The following is a 23,223-nucleotide window of genomic DNA, read 5'->3' on the forward strand; positions in this document are numbered from 1 at the left end:
AACTGGAGGGAGGAGGTGCTACTGGCATCTAGTAGGAGGAGGCCAGGGCCCTGCTCAGCACCCCCCACAGGGTACTGGACAGCCCCGCGGCAAACAGCGATCTGGCCCCGAAAGTCCACAGTGCAGAGGCTGAGAGCCCTGCCCTAGGAGGTGTGTCAGGTCCCAGACCGGGTGCAAGGAGGCAGGCGGCAGGCCCTCCGGATGGGGAGCTACCTATAAATGAACAGAGGAAAGGTCAGGAGGGGAAGAGGGAGGAGCCTGCTAGGTATAGGTAGGCGTGGGGGCGCACACGCACACACTTGGTACCAGAACCCAGTGCACACCAATCAGAGAGGCGGTTAAGCTGGTGGTATTTCCTTTTCATGATTCCCAGCTGTTTCCTTGTGTAACTACCAGAGGAGGACTTCCTGGCCTCAGGAAAGGGCATTTGCTCTGCCAGGCCTTCCCAGAGACGGAGGTGCATTTATACCAAAAGAGGATGGAGTTACATCTGTGGGCACTTGTAGCAGCTGATGTCAAAAACAGCCACATCTGTAGGTTAGAGGAGCCGCTTCTTCCTGGGCAGCTGGCCACTGCGCGGAGTGCCCTGCACCTGCCTGCCCTTCTTTCACTCAGTCTGTGTGGAGGTTGAGCAATTTTAGCCCAGAGCAAGGGCAGTGGTTAGAAAACACGTCTGCGTAGCAGTGAGCATTAACTGGGCAGCACCCCACCCCTCTGGAGTATTTTACATGTATTCAGCTCATCTTTTTTTACAGAAGTGCTTTGTGGTTAAGCAACTACTAGCACACAAGTGGGGAAACTGAGGCAGGGAGCAATTAAGAAATTTAAGCCAGATCACACAGCTGGCAAGTGGTGGGAACAGGCCCCTGCCACTCACGTAGGCCACACCGCAGTGCCTCTGACCCATGGAGGCTGGCCCCACTGCTGCTGCTTTTGGCAAATTTGGTCATGCCTAATATTACGATGATCACTTAGAATGGTGCCTAATATTACAGTCTACCAGTGTGCCAACTGCCCATCACGAGTGCAGAGAGGGACAGGGAGAACGCTGGGGCATCAAACACAATGATTCAGACTTCCCACAAAGGTGTCACAGCAACTCAATGGGGGAAACAAGTGGTGCTGGGACAGTTGGAGTTCCACGTGCCAAAAAAAGTTGAATTCAGGCCCTTCTCTCACCATATACAAAATTATACACCATATACAGAAATGAACTCAAAATGGATCACAGACCTTCACGTAGGGTCTAAAACTAGTAGATGCTGAACAAAGAGACTTAAGTGTATCTTCCTGACCTCAAGTGAGGCACAGATTTCTTAGCTACAACACCGAAAAGTACAAGTCATAACAGAAATTGATAAAATGGCATAATCAATATTTTAAAACCTTTGCACTCCAGAAGACATCATTAGTGAGTGACAGCCCAGGGCACAGACGACAGCCCAGGGCACAGACTAGAAGGAAATACCGGAAAATCATGCATCCACCAAAAAACCTGAACCCAGAGTGCAGGACTGACTCCTACAAATCAATCCTAAGAAGACAAATAAGCCAGTTGAAAAATGGGCAAAGATGAAAACAGATCCTTCACCAAGGAAGGATGTGTGTGGCTAACAGGGCACACGGAAAGAGGCCATTAGGGAAATGCCAGTCGAAGCCACCAGGGGTTCGTTACCCCCTCACACCTGCTAGAGTGGCTTTAATTAGAGAGACCAACAATACCAAGTGTTGGTGGGATGTGGAGAAATCGGACCCCTTAGTCCTACTGGTGGGAATGCAAAACAGTGCAGTCATTTTGGAAAAGAGACTGGCAGTTTCTAAAAAAGGTGCACAGAGATTTACCATACGAACCAGCAACTGCACTCCTAAAGTTCATGCCCAAGACACAAGCTGATGTCCACACAAAGAAATGGACGCACAGAGGGACTAAGTAACTTTCCCAGCTCACGGGGAGGAGCCGAGGTTGAATTTGAGTCTCCACTGCCAAAGCCTGAGCTTTCCCCACGCCTGCGAATGGCCCCCGGGGCGCCCAAGGAGGTGGGGAGCGGCACGGGACGCTGTGAACGCCTTTGCCTGCCTCGGGAGGCGCGTGGAGGGCTTGAGGGGCAGCACACCCTGAGACGCAAACTCTACTTCCGCATCTGGAGCCACCGGCTCGTACCTTTTGTTAACTAGCGACAATCAGTAACACGCAGATGAGCCTTCCCGGCTCTGCAGTGCCAGCCCAGTTGTACACCGGCACGGCCTCAGCTGGGCCTGCTGGGGCGCGCTCCCCAGTGCTGCCGAGTGGCTTTCCTGCAGGCAAGCAAACGGATGACAACGTAAGGCCATTTGGACAGAGATCTTGGGAATAAAGTCCAGAAATTACAGTCACTAAAAACCCCGTAACAGCCAGCAGGTACATCTTTGCCCTCCACCCACATCCCCAGATCCTCCACCTCTAAGCCCTTTGCCATTTGCAAGGTTGAGACCAGAGTTTCCCAGTTCCCTGGGGTTCCCTCTCTGGTCACCCCATCCTGCTCCCCAGAGCTGAACAGGCCACCTTATGCCAGCTGCCTTCAACCACTCAGGGCCACCACAGCCCCTGCCCTACAGAAGCCCCACTCAGAATAGCAGGTGGGAAAGCGAGGTGGACGCCCCCTGGCCTTCTGTGGCACCGAGGGGACACTGGGCCCGTTCTCTCCTGTCCACAGCCCACAGCCACGCCCAGGAAGTCACTCAGAAGCTCTTCGGCAGAGGCAGACCCCTCCCAGGCCAGAAGAGACCCTCTCTGCAGGCAGCAGAGAAGTACAGGGCAGCAACAGGCCTCATGCCTCTGACCCCTAAAGCAGACCCCAGGGCACCCTGTGCCCTGTGAGGGGGAGTGGCGATGGGCACTGTGTTGGAGCCTGTGAGGTGCCCAAACCAGGGCTCTGACATCAGACCCAGCTACAGGCAGAGGGTACCAGGTGCTGTGTGACCTCCAGCTCCCTCACAGGTGCCAGAGGCATCGGCTGCCCACTCAGGGCCATGACACAGTGGGCACAGGAGGAGCCAGGCAGGTGCCACTGGGGACACACCACGGCCAGTCCTCCTGTGTCCAGAGCCTGTGGCGGCCCACCATGCTCAGCAGACAGCCACACAGCTCACTGGTGGTGGTCACGACAAAGACCAGGCCTTCCAGTTCCTGGGGTTGGTCTCACAGTGTCACAGACCCCCCAGAAGCCAGATGCCCACTGCAGCGGGGTCAGGGAGCCGTGTGGATGCAATGCCCAGCAACCAATGCAGGCGCCACCCCACAAAGAGCACAGGCCTCCGACCACCCCACATACCGTGTTCTTGGCTGGAAGCCCCCATACTATGATCTGTGAGTCAGCTGAGTCCTGGGACTGCGAGTGACTTAACCCAGTGAGGTGACAGAGGTGAAGAAAACAGGGTTAAGTGGGGCTTGCTGTGCGGACCGGACACTGATCACATGTAGACCTGACAGCAGACCCCTGTGACTCAGGCTGTGCCGCCATGGGAGGGGAGCTCTCTTACTGTTCCTACACTCTGATGGGGAACCTCAGAGTCACAGGGTGAAGTGACTTGCCTCGGCCACCAGCCCATCAGCAGCGCAGCAGGGATTCAAATCTGAGCCCGCCGACCTCCCATCAGAGCCTCCCACCCTGCGGCTCGGGACGTCAGAGCTGGAAGCCAGGACTCTGCCCCGGAGTGCACTTGTCCTTGGGTGCTGGAGCAGCCGTGACGCTCTCTGGGTGCCTGCACCTGAGCTCATCGAGCGCACCGGCCTCCCCTTCTGGGATTCTTAACCTGACTGTCTACAGACAAGGCCCGGCACATTGTTTCTTGGATCTTGTGAGGCGGGCTCTGATTCAGCAGGGCAGGGGTGAGGCCCAGATTCTAAGGACCCCAGGGGATGCGATGCTGCGGGCGCGAGGGCCACACCTTCAGTGTGGAAGCCCCGGCACGTGCCCTACCCGGGATCCATGCCTTGATTGCCCCTCCTCCCTGGCAGCAGCTGAGCCTGAACGTCTCTCGCCTGAGCCCCTCTAAGCCCTCCGATGAGGCTCCTGTCTCCCACTCCACCTGTGCGGGCCCCTCGTCCCGGCACTGCAGGAGCACCTCACCACCCACCACCCACCACCCCCCTTAGGATTCAGTCAGCTGTGTGGCTTTCCAGCACCTCCAATGGGTCCTTTTTGTCCACCCAGCAAGTCTCCAAACGTGGTCCAAAGACCACCTGCATCACCGTCACCTGAGCTGCATGTTAAAATGCAGATTCCCAGGCTGATCTCATCCCTGCCTCTGCAGGGAGGGGCCTGAATATGTGCTCAGCTCACCAGCTGCTCCCTGGCATGCCTCACCAAAGCTGCCCATCTCTGGCCTGTAGGCTTGAAAATACTCTGGCCGCTCATGACCTGGACCCCCAGGCTCCTACCTGCTCCCAAATGCCCCAAACCCAGGTCCAGTGCTCAACTGGTCTTAGTCCTCAAATGGCCACCCCATCAGGCCTCGCCCACCTCCCAGCCCAGGCCAGGTGCCCCCGCCACACAGCGCCCCGCCTCCGCAGCACCCCTGCCTCTCTCCAAGGGCCCACTAGGCACCTGGGTGACGTGGTTTGGCACTTTTCTTTGAGACATAAAAATAGACATAGAAGGGCTCACAGGAGCCGGCATGGCCAGAGAGAGAGCGTTTCCATATAATTAAAGCTTATTCTTTCATATATAAAATTAATCATTTCTCTGTCTTCTGAAAGTACATACATATAATTTGACCTGTTTTTGAAAACGCAGGTTCTCTTTAGGACTATAATATGAAGAATCCCTCAAAGGCATTTAAGATGTATAGGACCAGAAAGTAAATATAGACATGTATCTGTGTATAGGACAGACATCCTCAACACCAAATGACCCCAGAATATAGTGCAGGTTTTTTAAGTCGACCATTTACGGCTCCCTGTGTCCTCCCACCGGCTGCAATTTGTGTGTGTCTGACAGCACCCTACCCTCCTTTTCCTTTATGTAAACTGCCGTGGACTGCAGTACCCACAGAAAGCAACTTGTCAAAATTGTATCTAAAGTTAGGGTAAAAGGTCTGGGGCCCTGATGGGCTCTTCCATGAACCAAACACATAAATGCTTGAATCCAAGAATAACATCCTAGATTCAGGCATCCACTACCTGCCCTGGGATGCAACACCAGCTGCTGTGCGGGAATGCGAACCTCCAGCTCAGAAGGCTGTTCACTGAATGCCTGGCCAGGTCTAATAGGATAAAACATATTGGCAACACCACGCAAGGCGGGGAAGGAAGCTCCGAAGAAGCAATGCAGAGACGACAGGCTAGAGCTGGCTGTGGGCTAAGAGGCAGCAGAGACATGGGGCCACCCAGACAGCCAATGTCACCTTCACCTGCCTGGACAGGAATGCCCAGGACCGGCGGGGTGACGGCCCAGCCCTGCACAAGTCAGACCTCACCTAGGCATTCCCGTCAGGGGTGGCAGATGCCCGCAGATCGACCGGAGGGCAGGCAGGAGGGGTGTACCGGCATCTGAGCAGTGCCCCCGACCCCTTTCCCACCCAGCAGGGTGCCCACTGTAAAGGACCCCAGGACATGAAGCGCTCAGGACAATGCCCGGCACCCCAGGAGGCTCGGTGAATGTCAGCCCCACAGAGATGTAGAGACAAAGGACGGATCCCTCACACCCGGAGCCGGCAGACAGGCGTCTGAGAAACTTTATATGGTAACTGGTGTCTAGACAGAGCAATGTCCAATTAGTGGGAAAAAGTTTCAAAATCAAAATATAACTATTGAAATGCTTAGGAATTCACCTAATAAGAAATACACAATAAATGCGAGCCATAGCTTCTCTTCAGAAGGGGAAAGTCTGAGCGATGGAGACGTGTCCTTCCCAGATCGGATTCAGGAAAGGTACAGTGCGGTAAGGATGGGGAGACGGGGCTAGAGCCTCTGAGTTCAGGAGGGGAGTGAAAGGCCCCTTGTAGGGAGAGAAGTCCCGAGGCGCCCTGTGTGCAGAGGGGGCTTGCAGGTGACAGAGGCCTCGAACAGCAGTGTGGGGGTGGGATGTTAACCGTGTGACCTGGCACGAGCTCCTTCCCTCCGGTGCCTGTTTGCCCTTCCGTAAAATGGGGATGGCCATAGCGGCACCATTTGCACAGATGCTAGTGTTCGTCACCACCAGAAACACCCAAATACTTGGTGAGCTGTCTGGGGAAGAGGGTGGTACTTACCACGTGTCTCCGGACGACTGATTAGACCACTGAGAACGCATTACAGGGAGGTGGAGACTAGCTGGGTGGAAGGGAGCACTTTCTTCAGGGGTGTCTTGAAATCACCGGGCTGACTCGTCAGGTAGTGAGACACCCATCCCTGGAGGCATCCACACCAAGCCCAGCGAAAACGAACAACAGAAGCCCTTTAAAGGCCGTTCTCTGAGTTGTAAACTCTAAACACACACTCTGGCACCCAGCGAGCACGCTGCCCAGGGCCTTGCTCTTTGCCCACTTCCCTGACTCCCAGCTAAACCCCAGAGTGGCAGTTTCTACTGGCGAGGTTTCGGACCAGCTGCGTCGGAATCACGGGGTGGGGGTGCCCAACCGTCATGGTGGCTATGAGTCCTGGCCAGGCCCCACAGTTTTTTTACCCCAAATCCCACGGCAGGGATTGTGAATCTGTGTTTCCCCATCTCCTGAAGAGCAGCCAGGACTGGGACAGGCAGCCAGCCTTTGGGGAACAGGCTCAGGCTCACCGTGTCCCCACTATCTGCTTGACCATCGTCATTACAACAGACACGGGGCACAGACTCTTCCAAATGCACAGGGGACACCGGCCAGCAGAGCAGCCGCCGCCGCGGGTTGCCTTGCACAGGTTACTGAATGTCTGCCGGGCTTCCCTGAAGCACCCAGCCTAGGCCATGAGTCCCCACTACCAACAGCCGGTCTTGTGGTACAACAACCTCCCTACTCCCAGAACAACCCCACTGTCCCCCAACCTCAGCCCACCTGCCCCCATCCGCAATCTTCCACAGCAAACTGCCTGCAGAGACCCTAGGGCGCAGGCGCTTGGAAACTAGCCTCCAGACGTGTGGCCTGGAGACGCTGACTGGCGCACGTCCCAAGGCCCTCTGAGGAGCCTCCCCAACAGCTGGGCACAGACAGAACCCCACCCACAACAGAGAAGGAGGCAGACGCAAGGATCTCGGCCTAGGGGGCCCGCTGGGGTCTCTGGGGCCCACTGACCACAGCCGGCTGGAATCACAGCTCCCCTGCTCCCACCAGCGTGTGCCCCAGCCAGTGAACTATGGCAGGCCACTGCCCTGGTAACAGAGCACTGTCCTATGACATCAGAGCAGGGGTGAGGTCAGGGACAGCGACGAGCCAGGCCAGGGGAGCGCCTGCCAGGGCTTTACGGATGACGAGGATTCGGCTCTGCAGCTGGAGGGATGAGCAGAGGGCCCGCCGGCACGGGGCGCCTGTTCCAAGCAGGGAGGAAGCCCTTCCTTTGCCAGCCTGGCAGCACTTAGGGCTCCCCAGTGACCCTTGCCACCCCTCGTCCAGCAGGGAGAGCATCTGTCCCCGCTCATGTTGGGGACACATGCTCCCCGGGGAGCCACCGCTGAGCTGAGCCATCTGGGGGCAGGGGAGACAGAATCTGCTGCCACCACCCACCACAGTGAGAAATCCGCACACCTGACGCCTGGTTTCCAGGGCTGGGACACCTTCCACAAATTTGACAATTAAGAAATTTAGTTTGGGGAGCATGGTTTTGGCCCCAAGAAGTCAAGGCAATCAATTTCAGGGTCTCGTTTCTTGAGAGGAGAAAGCTAACAGCAGGAGGTTAGCCAGAGTACAAGGCTTCAGGAAGGCACATCGGCCCTGGACACCAGCCTTGTCTAGCGGCGGAAGGACCCCGGGAAGGTGGGTGGGAAGGCGGGGAATTCTCACCAGTCCACCGTCTGCCCACTTCTTTGGGTCCCTCTTCTTGGCCCTAGAGACCCAAAGTCTTGCTTCTACTTCTCCCCCTGCAGAGGGCACTCCCAGTCCCTTAGCCTCTCAGCACGGCCTTGTGTACCCACCCCTCAGCAAAGGACAAGTTCTAGGGGGATAACATGGCAGCCAAAAATTGCCTCTGACAGACTTCTAGAATGTCCTGGCAAGGCCACACTGCTGTCCTCTCCAGGCCGCTTCTGAATCGGTGGCATCTCCAAGCCCGGTCCTGCCACTACTTCACCGAGTCCTAGAATGCGGCTCCCACCGACTGCATTTACCTGCCGCCGCCTCCTTCCATCCGGGCTTCTGAGACCCATGCTTCGGGGAATTCACCTTATAAAGTGCACATACCATTCAAATTCATGTAAAATTAGAAAACATACCCTTGCAAAGTCTAACTTCCCCTCATTTACCTGAACAGTTTACATTTCCATTAAAAAAGAAAATTACACCGATCTTGGGGCATCCAGGCTGTTGAGTCATTCAACCCCTCCCCTGCTGCCATGCGCATGGGGGTTTCTAACATCTCCCCAAGATAAACAGGGCAGAGATGAATACCCTTGTGACAAACTGTCAGCTTCCGTCCTTGATGGCTTTCCTCGGAAAAATTCTCAGCTAGGGAGCTGCCTGAGCAAAGGGGGACTTACTTTTAAAGGCCTTGATTGGCACAGCCAAAACGCCCTTCCAAGCCTCGGAACCACTCAGGCTAAGGCAGGATATGCCTCCAGTCAGGCCCTTCCAAGGACCACAGGCCTCTTGGCTGGAACAGCAACAGCAAGTCCACGGCTGTGACATCCAATCCTATTCCCAGAGACTTGTGCCAGGATCAGGCTCCTTGGCCTCCTGGTGCCAGCCCTCCCCTGCACAACCTCGGGCAAGTCATCAACAGCTCCCATCCAGACAGGAGGGGACACCTGCCTCACCTACCTCACAGAGTGCTTCTGCCCTGAAAAGCCCTAGGAGATTGGTATTTTTATCTCAGAGACATACAGTCGGTGACAACTGGCCTGGTGGCTTTGTCCCTGCTTTCCAGAACTGGTGCACAAAAAGCAAAGACCACCACAGATCTGTCCCTTCGCTCCCTGTTCGGGAGCCAGCTGGGCCAAGGGGGCCAGATGCCACGACAGAGTTGGAGACTGGTGATGCCCATCACAGCTCTGCTCTGGCACGGTGCCCCTTCACATACTTGGTTTCTGCCTGTGCATAGTCAGTGGGTCCTGTTCTCCCAGGGTCATTGGAAGGTTGGAGGCTAAATGCTAGGAGGCCCCTAGAGAAACACCCCCAGGAGAGCGCTGTGCACGCGCCTTTACCCAGAAAAGAGCCCATGTGCCCCCGAGCCGCCCTGCCATGGAGCCGACATCCCCTCAGAGCACAGCCCACCGCAGACCTGACACCCACAGACGCCCTCCCTGTCCTCTGTCCCAGGCACAACTAGAGTGCTGCCTCCTGGAAGCGCCCTGGGCTCCAGTGAGGGGCCGTGGTTGCAATGGGACCCCAGCAGCTGCAGGAGCAGGGGCGGGAGTTTTTCACCATCTTCCTGTCGAGCCCCAGGGTGGCCGCCCGCCACACCTGCGGGCAAGCTCGCGGCCGGTGTGAGCATCAACAGTGCCAGTACTCCAGCCCCCATCTGACGCATTAGCTCTCTTACCACTCTGCTCCTTGCCTTCCACTCCCACGGGCCACGGGACCCACGGGAGTAGTGGTGGCCTGGGGAGGGTCAACCGACTCAGCGCAGCGGCTCCCACGCCTGGAGTGTAGGACACAGGGGCCCGGGAGATGCAGGGCGGCAGACCAAGGCCACGGTTCCCAGTTAGCGCCAGCGATCGGCTGTGGCCACCAAGAGGGGACTTGGGCTCCTCAGTCATGTGGCCGCGCTCACCATCCACCCAGGTTTCCAGACTCCTGGTCAAGATGGAAGGACAGGGTGGGTGGGACTGACATCCACCAAGGCCTCCCATGCTTTTCATACTCTGCTCAGTCTGCAGAAGCTCCTTGGCATTACAGATGGCACAGCTCTGGGGGGTTCAATCCTGCTTTTACAGAGGGGGAGACTGAGGCTCAGAGAGTCAGGATTCAGAACCCCGTCTAGCTGGCTCCCAAGCCCGGGGCTTTTCTCCCAGTAACTCCCACCTGGCTTTCCTTCCTCTGGGCTGGTGGTCAGTTCCTCCTTCTGTGCTGGTTACCAGCTGCCACACTGCTTCCCCGCCAGGGCCTTCAGTTACAGCCAGAGGGGCCTCCCCAAGGCCCGCAGCAGCACCACAGGCTGAGCCCCGTCTGCGAAAGTGCCACCACCAGGATCTCCGGGCCGCACACCAGAAGGGGCCAATAACGTCGCCCAAGTGAGGTCCTTGCGGCCTCTCCACCCGCGGAACACGCCACAACAGAAAGCCGGCTTTGGCCTTGAAGCCCGTCCTTCCCTCCTCGAGGCCACTTTGCTCACAGGCCCCCCGAGCCCAGAAAAGGCAGGTGGATTTGCCAAATTTTCGGGGTCAGTTCAGAGAATGATACCTCACAGACACCACTGCTCCTCAAGTCACCCTGCTTCTAGAAAGCAGGGGGCTGGACAGCCGACGGGAAGAGCCACCCCAGGAAGCCCACACCCAGTGGGGAGTCGGCCCCGGAGCCATAGCAGGGGGTGAGGGAAGCTCTCCTAAAGGGCCAGAGAGTAACTAGTTCAGGCTCTGCCGGCCACACAGCCTGAGTTATGGCCACTCAGCCACGGCTGTAGCTCAAGAACAGCTGCAGCGTGTGGTACTGATGCGATGGCTGCGTCCAGGAAAGCTGTACTCACAGTGGCCATCAGAGGAGGCGATCGGAGGCGGTGTGGTAGTCTGCCAAGCTCTGAAAGGCCAGCAGTTTGAGGAGGGGCCTGCCCTCACGTGCCTCCCTCGTGAGGCGGGAAGAACACAGCCTCAAAGGACCAAGCAAATGCACCGTGTGAACCCAGCTCGGGGTCCTCTGGGTGCTGGAACATCAGATGGTGGCACGCCTCTAAAGGCGCTCAAAGCCACTGAATTGTACACTTCAAATGGGTGAACAACAGCATGTGAATCACACCTGAAAGCTGATAAAAAGCCAGCCTTAAATCTGACGCAGAGGAACTGCAGTGAAATCTGCTTCTGGGAGACCCAGGCTAGACAGCCCTGGGGGCTCAGGGCTCCCTGCCTCTTCCTTCCTGCAGAAGCCATCCACCTCTCTGTCCATTTCAATCCCAATGCCTTTTAACTTTGACATAATCACACAACTAATACATGTGCATCACAGAAAATTCAGGGAATGCAGGTAAGCAAAACAGAAATAAACAGCCCTTGCTCATACCCACTGCCTAGGATTTTGAAGGACATCCCCCCATACTTTTCTCTATATATGCATTTAAACGTAAGCATACTTTTGGGGTTTTTTAATGGGATAAAGATATGTACAGAAGCAGTCAACTGCATAAAGAAAAGCCAAGGAATTGTCACCATACAAACCAGGACAGTGGTCACCTCTAAGGAAAAGAGAGGGCTGGGACCAGGAGGGATAAACAGGTTTTGGGGTGGCAGCAGCGTTCTGTTTCTCTACCTGGGTGTTCGCATGATAACTCTTTGTTAAAACGTACATCTAAGCATTGTGCATTTTAAAAAATGTATGACGTCCCTACCACACAGCCCAGGAGAGAGACAATGTTCAAACGCTTAAAAGCATACAGATTGCAACTGGGCTTTAAAAATTAATACACTCTGAACATTTTTCTAGGCCATAAACACAGATCTCTCATACTGTTTAAAGTGACTGCTTAATGTTTTGCTGTCAGGATAGGGCTTAATTCACTTAACTCATCTCCGACTGATGGGCCGACCTCACCGAACAAGGAGAGCCCTCAGCAGTTTCCCTCCCTCCTCCGTCCTGCATACATCAGCCATCCCAGGGGCCAACCACTGCTCCCCAGAGACCACCCACCCCGAGCCCACACGACCAGAATCACCGCATTCAGCTTCCTCTATCTGTCACACCCACCGGCTCTTCCACTATCTGCTAGCCACGTGACCCTGAGCAAATCGCTGCATTGGCCCGTGCCTCGGTTTGACCATCTGTAAACTGGGATGACAGAACAAAGCACGTTAACCCTGGGAACACGCAGAACCCAGTACCAACCATCACTTAATAGCGACAGCTGCAGCCATTGCTGCTATTGTCGTTGTCACCATTTTACCTTCACAGAATTATCACCATTTCCTTCCTACCTCCCTGGCCATTCCTGGGCTTCCCTCTCAGAGGCCCCAGAACCAGCTCCCCGACGTGGGTAACCACAGCCAGCTCGAGGTCCAGCACCGAAAGGGCTATCGCCCCTCCAGTCTCAAAAGCCTCCGGTGCGTACCCGTCCTGGGCATTTACCTCTGCCCTTCCCTGTGGGCTTCACCCACAACCCCAGGGGGTAGATTATCCTCTCCTCTTTGGAAATGGAGAAACTGAGGCACTCGCCCATGATCTCTTCCCTGGGCTGAGTCTCAGGGCTGCAGACAGCCACCCCAAGCCCGCCCGCTGCAGATCCAAGTCCCCCTGCTTCCTGCTAAAGCCTCCTCCCCCACCCAGCACACTTCCTCTTGTCTCAGGGGGCCCCTCACACGTTTTCTACCACTGCTGTAGCTACAGCCGGAGGCTTTCTCATTCAGACCCCGAGGACACCAAATCCCAACAGAACTCAACAGGGAACACAAACCCACTTGACCACATTAGGGGATACCTGGGCCCCTGGACACTGAGGTGAGCCCCCCAACTCCAGCTGCAAGACCTGCCCTCCGTCTCTGGAAACCCCTCCCCAGTTCGGGCACCAGCTCTGCTCCCCGGTGACCACGCCCCCTTAAAGGCATTCTCCTGCCTGCAGCTTCGTCCGCACCCCCACATCTTAGAGCCTAGCAGCTCTCAGGAGGCCACAAAACCTCCTGTGGGTCCCATGCTGGGGCTCAAGGCTGCCACTCTGGTTCCAGGGACCCTGTGCCTTCCATTCTCCCCTACAGGCCATAAAAAGACTTCTTAAATAGCAAGTGAATAGCCTTGTAGGGGCCACACACCCTTTGAGAATGTGGTGGCAGCCACGGCCCTTGTCCACAGAAGGCCATGGCATGAACACACACACAGCTTTGCTTTACACTTTCAGGGCTCAAGGCACCCCCCGCCCCAGGCCTGTGCCTAGACAGATGCCCATAAGCCCCAGTTCAGGCCCTTCATCATGATGACTACGGCTCTATTTGATTTTTAAAGCAAATGCTTACCCAGTCTGCCTTGCCGGGGTCTCTAGGTTAACCAAGGATGCTATTTAGACAGCTGACCAGGGAGCTGCTCCCAAACGGGGGTCCCCAGGGTCCCTGCATTTCTGCACTGCAACTGCTCACCCATGCAACGATGGAGGCACCCTGGATCCCAGCCAGCTCAGGCCTCAGGCGTCCAGGCTGGTGGGCCCTACGAGGCCCAGAGTCTAGGCTGGGGGAGCCGGCTTCACCTGCCTGCCTCCTGAGGCCCTGGCACTCCAGGCCAGCCCCGGTCTGATGTGTTCCTCACCCCCTTTCCCTCGGCGGCCTCTCCTCCTATGCACTGGGGCATCTCATCCCCCTTCCCCCACTTCTCACAGTCTCCCCCTCACACTTGTTCAGACCCTCTGGCACAAACACAAGCCTGGCCCAGTGCTCTCCACATCTACATGTTCACTTAAAATTACGTTCAAGTGCAGCTGTCCATCCGCATACTATGTATCTGTGACATTCTCCTCTCCAACCAAAAGCGTCTGGGTACCCAGCTTTGGAGATAACTGCTCTGTGCAAACTTTGGCAGGCACCAGAAGAGCCTGGGCAGTCTTGGAAATACCACTGCCCACCCCAGGCCCGAGGCTCCATTTGGGACACTAGTTCAGGTAGCTGCCCTTCAGCAAACTCCCCGGGCCGTTCCTGCTGTCATCACAGGTGCACATCTCGACAGCTCACCTCGGGTCCTTGGCACACAACAGACTCCGTGTGATGAATCCAAGCAGCAATATCTGGTCCCAACCTCTTGTCAGGTCCCCTAGCCTCGGCGCCCTCCACTCCGCCTGCTCTGCCCCCAGAACTCTCTCCCCTTTGCCAGGGCAGCCAGTGCCTTGCTCAGCTGGTCTGCACAGGCCCCCACCCTGCCACCACTACTGACCCACTGACAATGCCTGGGTGTGTGTCCCCAGATTGAGGGTTCTTCACGCTTCACAACCTTGACTTCCCAACTCTGCTTTTCTCTTCCCAGAAGGACTGCCCTGGCCCCGTGTTTGCGTATGTGCCGCAGGGTGGGGGAGTGTCCAGGGCGGGCGCCTGCGTCAAGCCCGTGGGCAGGGGAGAAGAGCTGGTGGTCCTTAAGCCTGCCCGTCACTCCCAGTCCCCTGTCTCTCTCCCTTGTTTCTCTCCCCCAATGCCTCTTCTCTCGCCAGCTGCTTCCTCATCTGCCAGGTTGGCTGAGGTCCTCCAATCCCATCTCTTAGCCATTTTGAAACCCAGGAGCTTCAGCCACACCTGCAACGCCTCGGACATCAGTGGAGTGGCTCTGCATCAGGACTAGGGTGGCCGAGGGCCTCCCCGCCCCGGGAGCTCACTACACCTCTGAGCTCCATGAGCACAAATGTTGCCACAGTGTTTGGAGTGTGCCAGTGGCATCTGCTTGGTAACCTAGCCGAGATGGCAGAGGAGAGGCAGGCATCCAGGCCCACCTGCAGCTCACAGACCCCCTGGCCAGGACTGCAAATCCCAGAGGACCCAGCAGGTCCCCGGATGCAGGCTGGCACCAGGTCCTCGGATCACAGACAGGAAGGAACACATGGTACCTGGAGAGCTCCCTTCCAGACACCTGTCACACCCCCGGGGCCTCCACACCTGCACACACCTCTTCCCTCACCCTGTTTTCCCAACCCTGAGAGCTGCCAGCAGCTCAGGCTCTGGCCACTCCCCTGGGAGAATGTGTCCTTCAAGGGACACTGTCCAAAACCAAGCCTACGAGCTCTAATCCCACCGTGGCCCCCTCCCCAGCCTGCCATCGGAACCCTCCATCTCCAGGTCCCGAACCTGCACGTCCCCTTGTCAGACAGCTCCTGCATTAACTATCTGCCTGAAAGCACGCCGAGCCTGCCTGCCCCTCCACCATGCCCTGGCAGGCAGGTTCGGCCTGCCTTGCCCACCCCAGCCCTCCCAGGCCCACACCGCCTGGCACTGCGGCCTTGCCTCTTCTTTGCATTCCTCGGGGCAAAGCCCACCGCCCCATACTTGCTCGGTGGAACACAGCCTGACACAAACACCAGGATGTACAAACACGGATCAATCATTCACTTTGCAAGAGTTGCCAAGTTTCTTTAATGAGCGCTACTGCCACCCGGGCCCCCACACACTTAAGGTCTGATTCAGCCCACAGGAATCTCATCTGCCTTGCTTTTCCTGAGCACACACGTGTCTGGTGAAGACACGGCCATTTCTGAACGCTTGCTGTGGGTTTCGGGGATGACCATGGTCTGGGCCCCATCAGCACATGCTCAAGGTCTACCCATTTGCCCTGGCAACCAGCACGTGGACTTGGCCGTGGGATCCTCTCCACCTGCTGCTAGAGGCCATCAGGTTTCCAGGAAGCAGTGTCTGAAGGTGGGAGCAACCTGAGAAAGACGGCACCATGGCACCCTTCTGGAGTAATACGATGTCAGGCATCGTCACCAGGGCTGGAGAGGAGGTGTTGTCCTCTGGGTCCAGAGAGCTCCTGGATTTACCCTGCGCAGCCTGGGTCTGCCAAGCTGCTCAGCTGGCTAAGTGACTCCAGGCTCCCCACACCGTGGTACTGCCTGAAGAGCAAGCCCAAAGCTGGTTTCCAGCCAGGCTACTGGAGCTATGCGGGCTTGCAGTAGATGGTGAAGGACTCCATTAGCCAACAGAGAAGCAGTTCAGCAGCATATCCGAGCAGCCGAGACACACGTTTCCTGCATGTGCTCACTTCCTGGAAGGGAGCAGGGCCTTCCAGGAAGAACGCAGATTGCCTCTCACCTACCGCCCCGCCCCTTTCATCCTAAATGTGATAACCTCATAAAGATCCCTTTTTGCCAACAGTTCCAACCCTCCGGGCTCACAGACATCTTTACACAGGCAGACAGAAATTTCACTGCTTAAGCCAACTGCCTCTTGCAGACACCAAACCACTTAACAAGCCCACATCCAGCCAACGATTAAAGGGGCCAGCACGCCGCATTCAAGGTGACGTTTAGTAACCCCCCCAATGTGCACCAGATCATCACCCTTCCCGGGGCCCGGGGCCACAGCCCTGGTGGCACCGAACCACCTGTGGTTTTAAAACTATAAAAGCTGAGATCTGAGCAGACTTTCTATATCTGCAAAGGACCCACATCTTGGCCCTTTAAAAGACCCTTAAGCAGCTCTGCTCTCAGCTGGAGTGCAGAGTCAGCAAGGCTGTGCTCCCACGGAGGCGGGCCTGAAAGGCTGCTGCTGTCTCGGTGGTGGCCAGGACCACCCAGGGCCGACCCTGGGATGTCTACGCTGTGTCCTGAGTTGACCAAGCAGGGCTGATGGTGGGGTGAGATCGGGCCTAGCTTGAAAAGCATCCCCCTAAAATTCATGTCTACCCAGAACCTGTGACCTTATTGGGAAATAGGGTCCTTGCAGATGTGATCAAGTTCAAATGAGGTCATACTGGATTAGGGTCGAATAGCTGGGGTCCCTATAAGGTGGGGATTTGGACCCAGACACACAGAGAAGGCAGAGCAGAGCTGGGGTGGTGCAGCTACAAGCCAAGGGATGCCAAGCACCACATGGATGGAGCCCCCAGAAGCTGGAGAGGCGCCCACGACAGATTCTTCCTTACAGCTTCCAGAAGCAGCCGACTCCACTGACACCTTGTCTTTGAACTATAGGCCTCCTAGACTGAGAACCAATTCCTGTTTTAACCATTCAGTCTGTGGCACTTCATTACAGCAGCCAAGGAATCTGGCGCTCTGGGCTTGCAGGGTAAGTCTGGCATTGGGCAGCCTGAGTGGGCCTCCAAACTGGGAGGCAGTTAAAAGTTTTAGCCCTACAATGGCTCTGACGCACTGACTGGACCCAGATGCCAGGAGATCCAGGTGGAAGACAGCATGACACAAAGCTCCCCACCCACCCTGGCCCTCTGCTGCCTGTGATTGGAGCCCAGAGCAGAAACTGCTCCAGCTTCTGCAGACCCTGGGCATGGAATGGCTGGCTGGCTGGAAGTCCTCCCCACGCAGCTAAGGAGTGGGAGGTGGTCCCAAGGCCCAGCCTCTGCCTGCTTGGCTCCTGCAAGCCTGGCCCAGGAGTCTTGTAAGCCATGGATTCCTTTGGGTCCTTGGCCTGGTTTTGCCCCCAACTCGCTCTTCAGAAGCAGGGCATGTTTCTTAGCAAAGGGGTTGCTACAGGCCTGGGCTCCCTGGGGACACCCCACTGCAAGGCCAACCCTGGCTCTCCACAGGGAGGAGCCTCTCTTTCCCCTCAAATCTTGCTGAGCACCAAAGCCAAATTGGGGAACAGACCTTACTTCCCCAACTCAGATTTTGTGGAACTCCTTTGCAAGCATGTGCCATGCTCCAAGGCCAGGTGGCCTGAGCAATGTGCTGCCCACAGGCAGGAGGCTTCCTGGGCTAGGCAGCAGCAGCTCAAAGGGCCAAGTGGGGTGTGGCCAGGAGCTGTGGTGGGTGTGGGAAGATCCAAGGGCACAGCTGACAACAGGAGACACCCAGGGATCCTGGCTTTGAGTCTGCACAGGCGACAGGGCACCTATCCTGACAACAGGATGTTCGGCTGGCTAAGACTTAGGAGCAGAGAATAAACCTGTTGAGAAGTCAGAGTGGCCTGCAGAGGCCCACCTGTTGTCCATCCATCCTTTTGGTTCCCCTGAACTTGCCCCAGGAAAACGGAGCTGACCATCACCGGGGCAGTGGAGGTCTGCAGTGTCAGGCCTGGATGGAAGCCTCCTGGGCCTGGCTGTTCCTATTTCTGCTGCATTCTCCCCACTTCTGTTCCTGCCCCTCTGAAGATTAGAACAAATGACCGGCTTCTCCTTCCTCCTGTCAGCTCCCACCTCTGCGGGCAGGGAATCCTGAGGCTAACAGACATTCTCTGGGGATTTCAGGAAGTCACACACCCATTTGTTCGCCCCAAAGTCTCCGTCTTTGTGGGTGTCCTAAAAAAGCATTCACCCGGAGAAAAACACTCAAGACCCTCCTCCCTTATCCAACCCCTGTGTGCGGAGCCTCCTGGGCAGTAAGCAGAGCAAAACGCTGGTCCTGGGGCTCTACCTGCCTTTCTTGGGAACCTGCCCAGGCTGAACCGGTGAGCCCCCCAAATGATGCTGGTGGGAGAGGCCCAGGCAAAGAAGCTCTTCCCCACCCAGCCACCCGCACCCGGAAGAGTCCAACTCCCATCTCATCTGTGAAAGTTTCTTCCTGGGGTCCCCAATTCTTCAGCCCACCGAAGCAGAAACCGCCCCCACCGCACGCCGGGTCCCCCACTCTCCCCGCCCCCCGCGTTGGCATCCTAAGGCCCTCTGCCTGCCAAAACCCAATCCGTTCCCTGGCTCCCTTTTCTCGGGTTGGAGCTGCGGCGGAATTTCGGTGGAATTTTGAGGTTGAGAAGCATCTCTGCAGAGAGAGAGAGAGAGAGAGAAAGGAAGAGAAGCAACGGGGAAAAGAAAGTGCGCCTTGGGCGTCCACTTGCGGGATTCTAGAAGGCGCCGAGGGCCGGAGGCGGGCGTGGGTCCCTCTGCGGACGAGGGCTGGAGGGAGGGGCGCCCAAGCCTCAGGGGTCGCGCCCCGAGGGAGCCGGGCGGGGTCGCGTCCTTACCTACATCTGCATTGCAAAACGCCTGTTGCGGATGCACCGGGGAGCAGCTGCAGGCGTCGGCCGGCGGGAGCAGCGTCGCCAGCAGCAGGAGGCCGAGCGAAAGCCGCAGGCTGCGGGCCGCGGCGCCCATGGCGGGTGGGGCGCGGGCGGGCGCGGGGCTCGGCGCCGCCGCCGGCTCTGCGGGCGCTCCTCTCGGCGGGGGGACCGCCGGTCCCGGCTGCGCTCCCGGCCCGCGCTCGGCCGCACAAACTTTCTCCGGCGTTGTCGCGGGGGCGACGCGGGGGCCGAGCGGAGGAGGAAAGGGCGGAGGGCGACAAGCGAGCGCGCCGCGGCCACACTCCCTCCTGCTGCCTTCTAGGGATGTGTGCGCGGCGGGCGCGGGCAGAGCCGGCCTTTTATTCCTCTCCGAGGCTTGGCGCCCCGCCTCCCGGTGGCGGGCAGCCAATGCGGACGCCGGGAGCTCCCAGCGCCCCCTCCCCGCGCCGCCGCGCCTCCCCGCCCCCCCAGCCGGGCTTTGTTGTGCCCAGCAGGGCACGTCGCGGCGCACCTGGCTCCCCACCGCCCGCGGTCGCGCCCTGCAGCCCCCCGGGGCGCCTGAGATTGGGGTGGCCGCTGCGGGGCAGACAGCGCCCCTTGGGCCCTAGTTTAGCACTTGGGGCTCGCGGCCCACCCTTCAAGGGCACTAGGCGGCCCACCGACCACCCTGTGCCCTCCTGCTCAGCCTGGGAGCCATGCATTGCCTGATTCCCTTCCACCTCTGGGGTCCCTTAGATTGCTGCCAGGGACTGAGCAAAGGGGATGTGCGCTTCAGAGTGGGGTCACTCCCTGCCGCCCCCTCCCCATGCCCACTGCGGGTGGGGCCTCTCCAAGCTTACTGAGGATGCACTTTTCAAATGGAGGTCGCAGAATTTTAAGCGCGCTTGGCCGGTTTAGTGGGAGGGGGAGGGGGCTTTTATGAACAAAACAGGATATTATACAAACTGGCAATATTTTTGACCAGCCAGCAAGAGCCACGGGGTGGGTCCTGGACTCCAGAAGGCAGCAGGATTGGACGAAGGCGTTTGCTGGCCTGTGTCCGTAGTTCCCTCCCTTAGCCCACAAATGTGGGAGCGCAAGGACATTTCCCCAAACAGTTCTGTGTTCCAGGAAAGGCTGGGGATCCGAGGATCTCAGAGACGCCCCGGGCACGTGAAGTGTGTCCCCGCGTCCATCCATCTACCCATCGTGGAGCCTGCGCCGGGTCCCGCTGTTGAAGCTGTTGCACCCAGGACCTTACTTTAGCTGGAAGGCTATTTGTAATCTGGCTGAAGAGATGCAAACCGAGGAAAATGACACAGTTAAAGAATATTTGCCTGCTAAACTGTATGGTGCTGACCTGAGATAGGAAACTGGAAAATACTGAAAGGATGGAAAAACAGTTTCTCTCTGTTTACATGTGTTTTGCAACAGGCAACTTGGAGAAAAGTTAAATAGTCAGGGCAGTTATTTTTAGCACCCTGACACATCCATAGTCACTTTTTCAGCTTTTGTTCCTATAAAATACAATTATGTCATTTGTGAAATTATGTTTGATGGTAACTTTTTAAGTACAATCAATTCAGAAAATGATCACAGGCCGGCTTCCCGTAGCCTTCCCCTCCCTCTCTACCTCCTTTTCTGCCCCTGTCTTTTTTCCTTCTTTCCTATTACAAGTGGAACACCACGCCTTTCAACTTTACATCATCTAAAAATCAATTTAGCAGCTTATGAGAGAAACAAATAACTTGGGGACTCTCAGTCTTTCAGGCAACATACATACATTAAGCAATCAAGTGTATGTGATACGGTTTTTTTCACATTAGGCTTGAGCTGGGTTTGATGGTGGCTTCAAAGGGGAGCAGGGTCACCACCAGCGGCCCCCGGGGGGGAGTAAGAGACCTGGGCTTCCTCCACCTCCCATCCGCGGTGCCTGCCGGCACAGCCACCATGTATCCTGGCCACAGGGCAAGGCATTCAGAAGTCCACAGAACAAAGCCCCAGGGACTGCAGGTAGGAAGGCCCCTGAACCGTGAAGAAGGACAGTGGAGGGCAAGGACCAGGTGGGAGACCGCTGGGAGGGGGTGGGAGGACCTGGCTTTTGGAGGGTCTTGAGCAGCAGGCCCCCCTGAAAGGATGTAGCTCTGTGGCAGGATGAGCACGATCAGGGCAGAAGGCCCCAGTGTGACTCAAACTCGGTGGCCCAGCCGCCTCGCTGATGCCTCTGACCCGCCATCCACAGACTGGCGATGAAACACCGTCCCCAGGGGATTGCTGTGAGCGGCGGACCTGATGCTCTAAAACCCGGGGTGTATGGTGGCTGATGTCACAAGGCATCAAATGTTAATCACAAGGGCATAGCAGGTTCAGGGACAGAACCGTCCCTGACACCCAGGCCACCCCTGCCACTTTACTGTCACCTGGAACCGGTGGTGGCCTTGGCTGCCAGGAACGCAGCCTCCTGTCACCGAGCTCTCTGTCCCCCTCAGCCTGCTCTTCCAGTGAGAATCTTCCCGACTCAAAAGCAAGGAAACTGAAGCCTCAGGTGAGGGGAGGGATCTCCTAAAGACAGGGTAGGTCAGAATCTGGCTGCTGGTATCAACAAGACGCTTCCCACAAGCTCTGCCCCACGACCAAAGGGCTCAGCCACACAGGATGGATGTGGGAAAGGCCTGCAGCTCTGCCCCCCACCCTGTGGAGGGAGGATGGGGCCCAGACGCCCCACACCCAGGCAGGAGAGGGATGGAGGAGGAGGATGGGGCTGACCTCTCCCTCCATCCTTCTCTCCGTAGCTGCCTTCTCTGCCCTGATGCTGGGGAGTGGGCTAAGGGGGGGGCCACACAGGACACCCCAGCCCACCCCCATGCGTTCTGACCATAGCCCACTGGCCCTTCTCTTCTATCTGCCCCAGGGCAGTGACTCCTGGCAAAACTCAGGGTGGACAGGAGCAGGCGGTGCCTGTCAGGCCAGCCGGGGACGGGGGCCTTCCTGGACCCTCAGACAACACTCTTGGGGCCACCACTTCCACCAGGACCCCTCAGCTTGCCGTTGCCTGCCCTGCACACAGCTTTTCCCTGCGCAGAGCCTAGCGGAGCTGTCAGCCCGTCCTGCCCCTGGCACACAGAGCCCGAGCTCGTCTTGGCAGAGTAAATACGGCCCAGGCCAGGAGGAAGTGCCCCCTCCCTCCCGCTCCTCTCTGGTAAACAGAGTCAGAGTGACCTCACAGGCCTTGGGCAGGAGGCCCGGCGAGCCACGCTCTGTTGCCCATGGAAGCACGTATTGCTGGTAGACTCACTCTCCCAGTGCGGAGCAGATCTATTTCCTCCTGAGCCTGAGTGCCCTTTCTCAGAGGGCCGGCTGCAGCAGAGCCAAAGCCCCACGCTCCTTCCAGCAGGTTCTGGAAAGCCAGCCTCTCCGCAGGGTATGGGCATTAAAACTCCCACCTGCTCAGGAAGCTGGACCTTAGAGAGTGGGGAACCTAAGACAGGTCTGAGGGCTGCAGGGAGCAGGTGGCTGAAAGCCGAGGCCAGGGGTGTGTCCGTGTGCCTGGCTTTCTGGGCAGTTTCTATGGTCACGTGATACGTGGCCCTCAGAGAGGACTCAGGGTCATGATGAGCACCCCTCGCCCCACCGCCCAGGCCCCTCCAGGCGCCAGCTCGCTGCACAGTAGGCAGGTGGTTCCGCCCAGCCCAGATATCTGTCCCCAGTGTTCCCTGGTGGGGCTGTTTACCGCAGCACAGCCTAAAGATGACAAGAAGGTGAGTCAAGGATGACAGAGCCGACTGTGCCGTGGAGACGGGCTGTGGCTTACTGCTCAGTCAACACATGCATTTTCACACTGAAGGATGTTCCCATATTTCACTATTAATCCTCTTCAGCCAGGGCCGACTTCTCAGCCTCAGCACTACTGACCTTTGGGCCAGTAGATCATTCTCTGGTGGGAGCCTGCATGCCTGCGGGGTGTGGAGCCGCATTCCTGGACTCCACCCACCACATGCCAGTGCCCCCCCACTCCCCGCCCCAAGATGTGACAGCCACATATGTTCTTCAGACATTGCTTAACGTCCCCTGAGGGGCAAAACCACCCTGGCTGAGAACTACTAACTCAGGAAAACTGATAAAATCTTTGGTTTCCAGAAAGCAAGATGCAGAGACAGATAAACAACAGGTTCCACTTTTGTAGAGCAACAGTGATGTGTACGGGAGGGCAAATATTTCCGGGTGTGACCTGGACAGCAGATGACACACCAGTCCGTCCGTCCACACTGCTCCTCAAGGGAGGGACGGACGGCAAGGAATACTAAAAAGATTGTTTTTAAAAAGTATCCATGACCCTTGTACTGTTCACCATGTAAGAATTTATTTACTATGTAAGAATTCG

At 57.2% G+C, this 23,223-nt stretch overlaps 1 protein-coding gene across 1 annotated transcript in view; it reads right to left on the bottom strand.

The window, feature by feature from the left end:
* The window catches only part of TIMP2 (TIMP metallopeptidase inhibitor 2), a 45,965-nt gene extending 26,762 nt beyond the window's left edge, over positions 1 to 19,203 (bottom strand). Inside the window, exon 1 of the mRNA XM_036997110.2 lies at positions 18,828 to 19,203. Within this exon, the coding sequence (XP_036853005.1) occupies positions 18,828 to 18,957 (130 nt within the window). The 5' untranslated portion in view covers positions 18,958 to 19,203. The remainder of the gene's footprint in view (positions 1 to 18,827) is intronic.
* Between the last annotated feature and the right edge of the window lie 4,020 nt (positions 19,204 to 23,223).

Source organism: Manis javanica, chromosome 4, assembly GCF_040802235.1.
Source record: "Manis javanica isolate MJ-LG chromosome 4, MJ_LKY, whole genome shotgun sequence".
Taxonomy (NCBI): domain Eukaryota; kingdom Metazoa; phylum Chordata; class Mammalia; order Pholidota; family Manidae; genus Manis; species Manis javanica.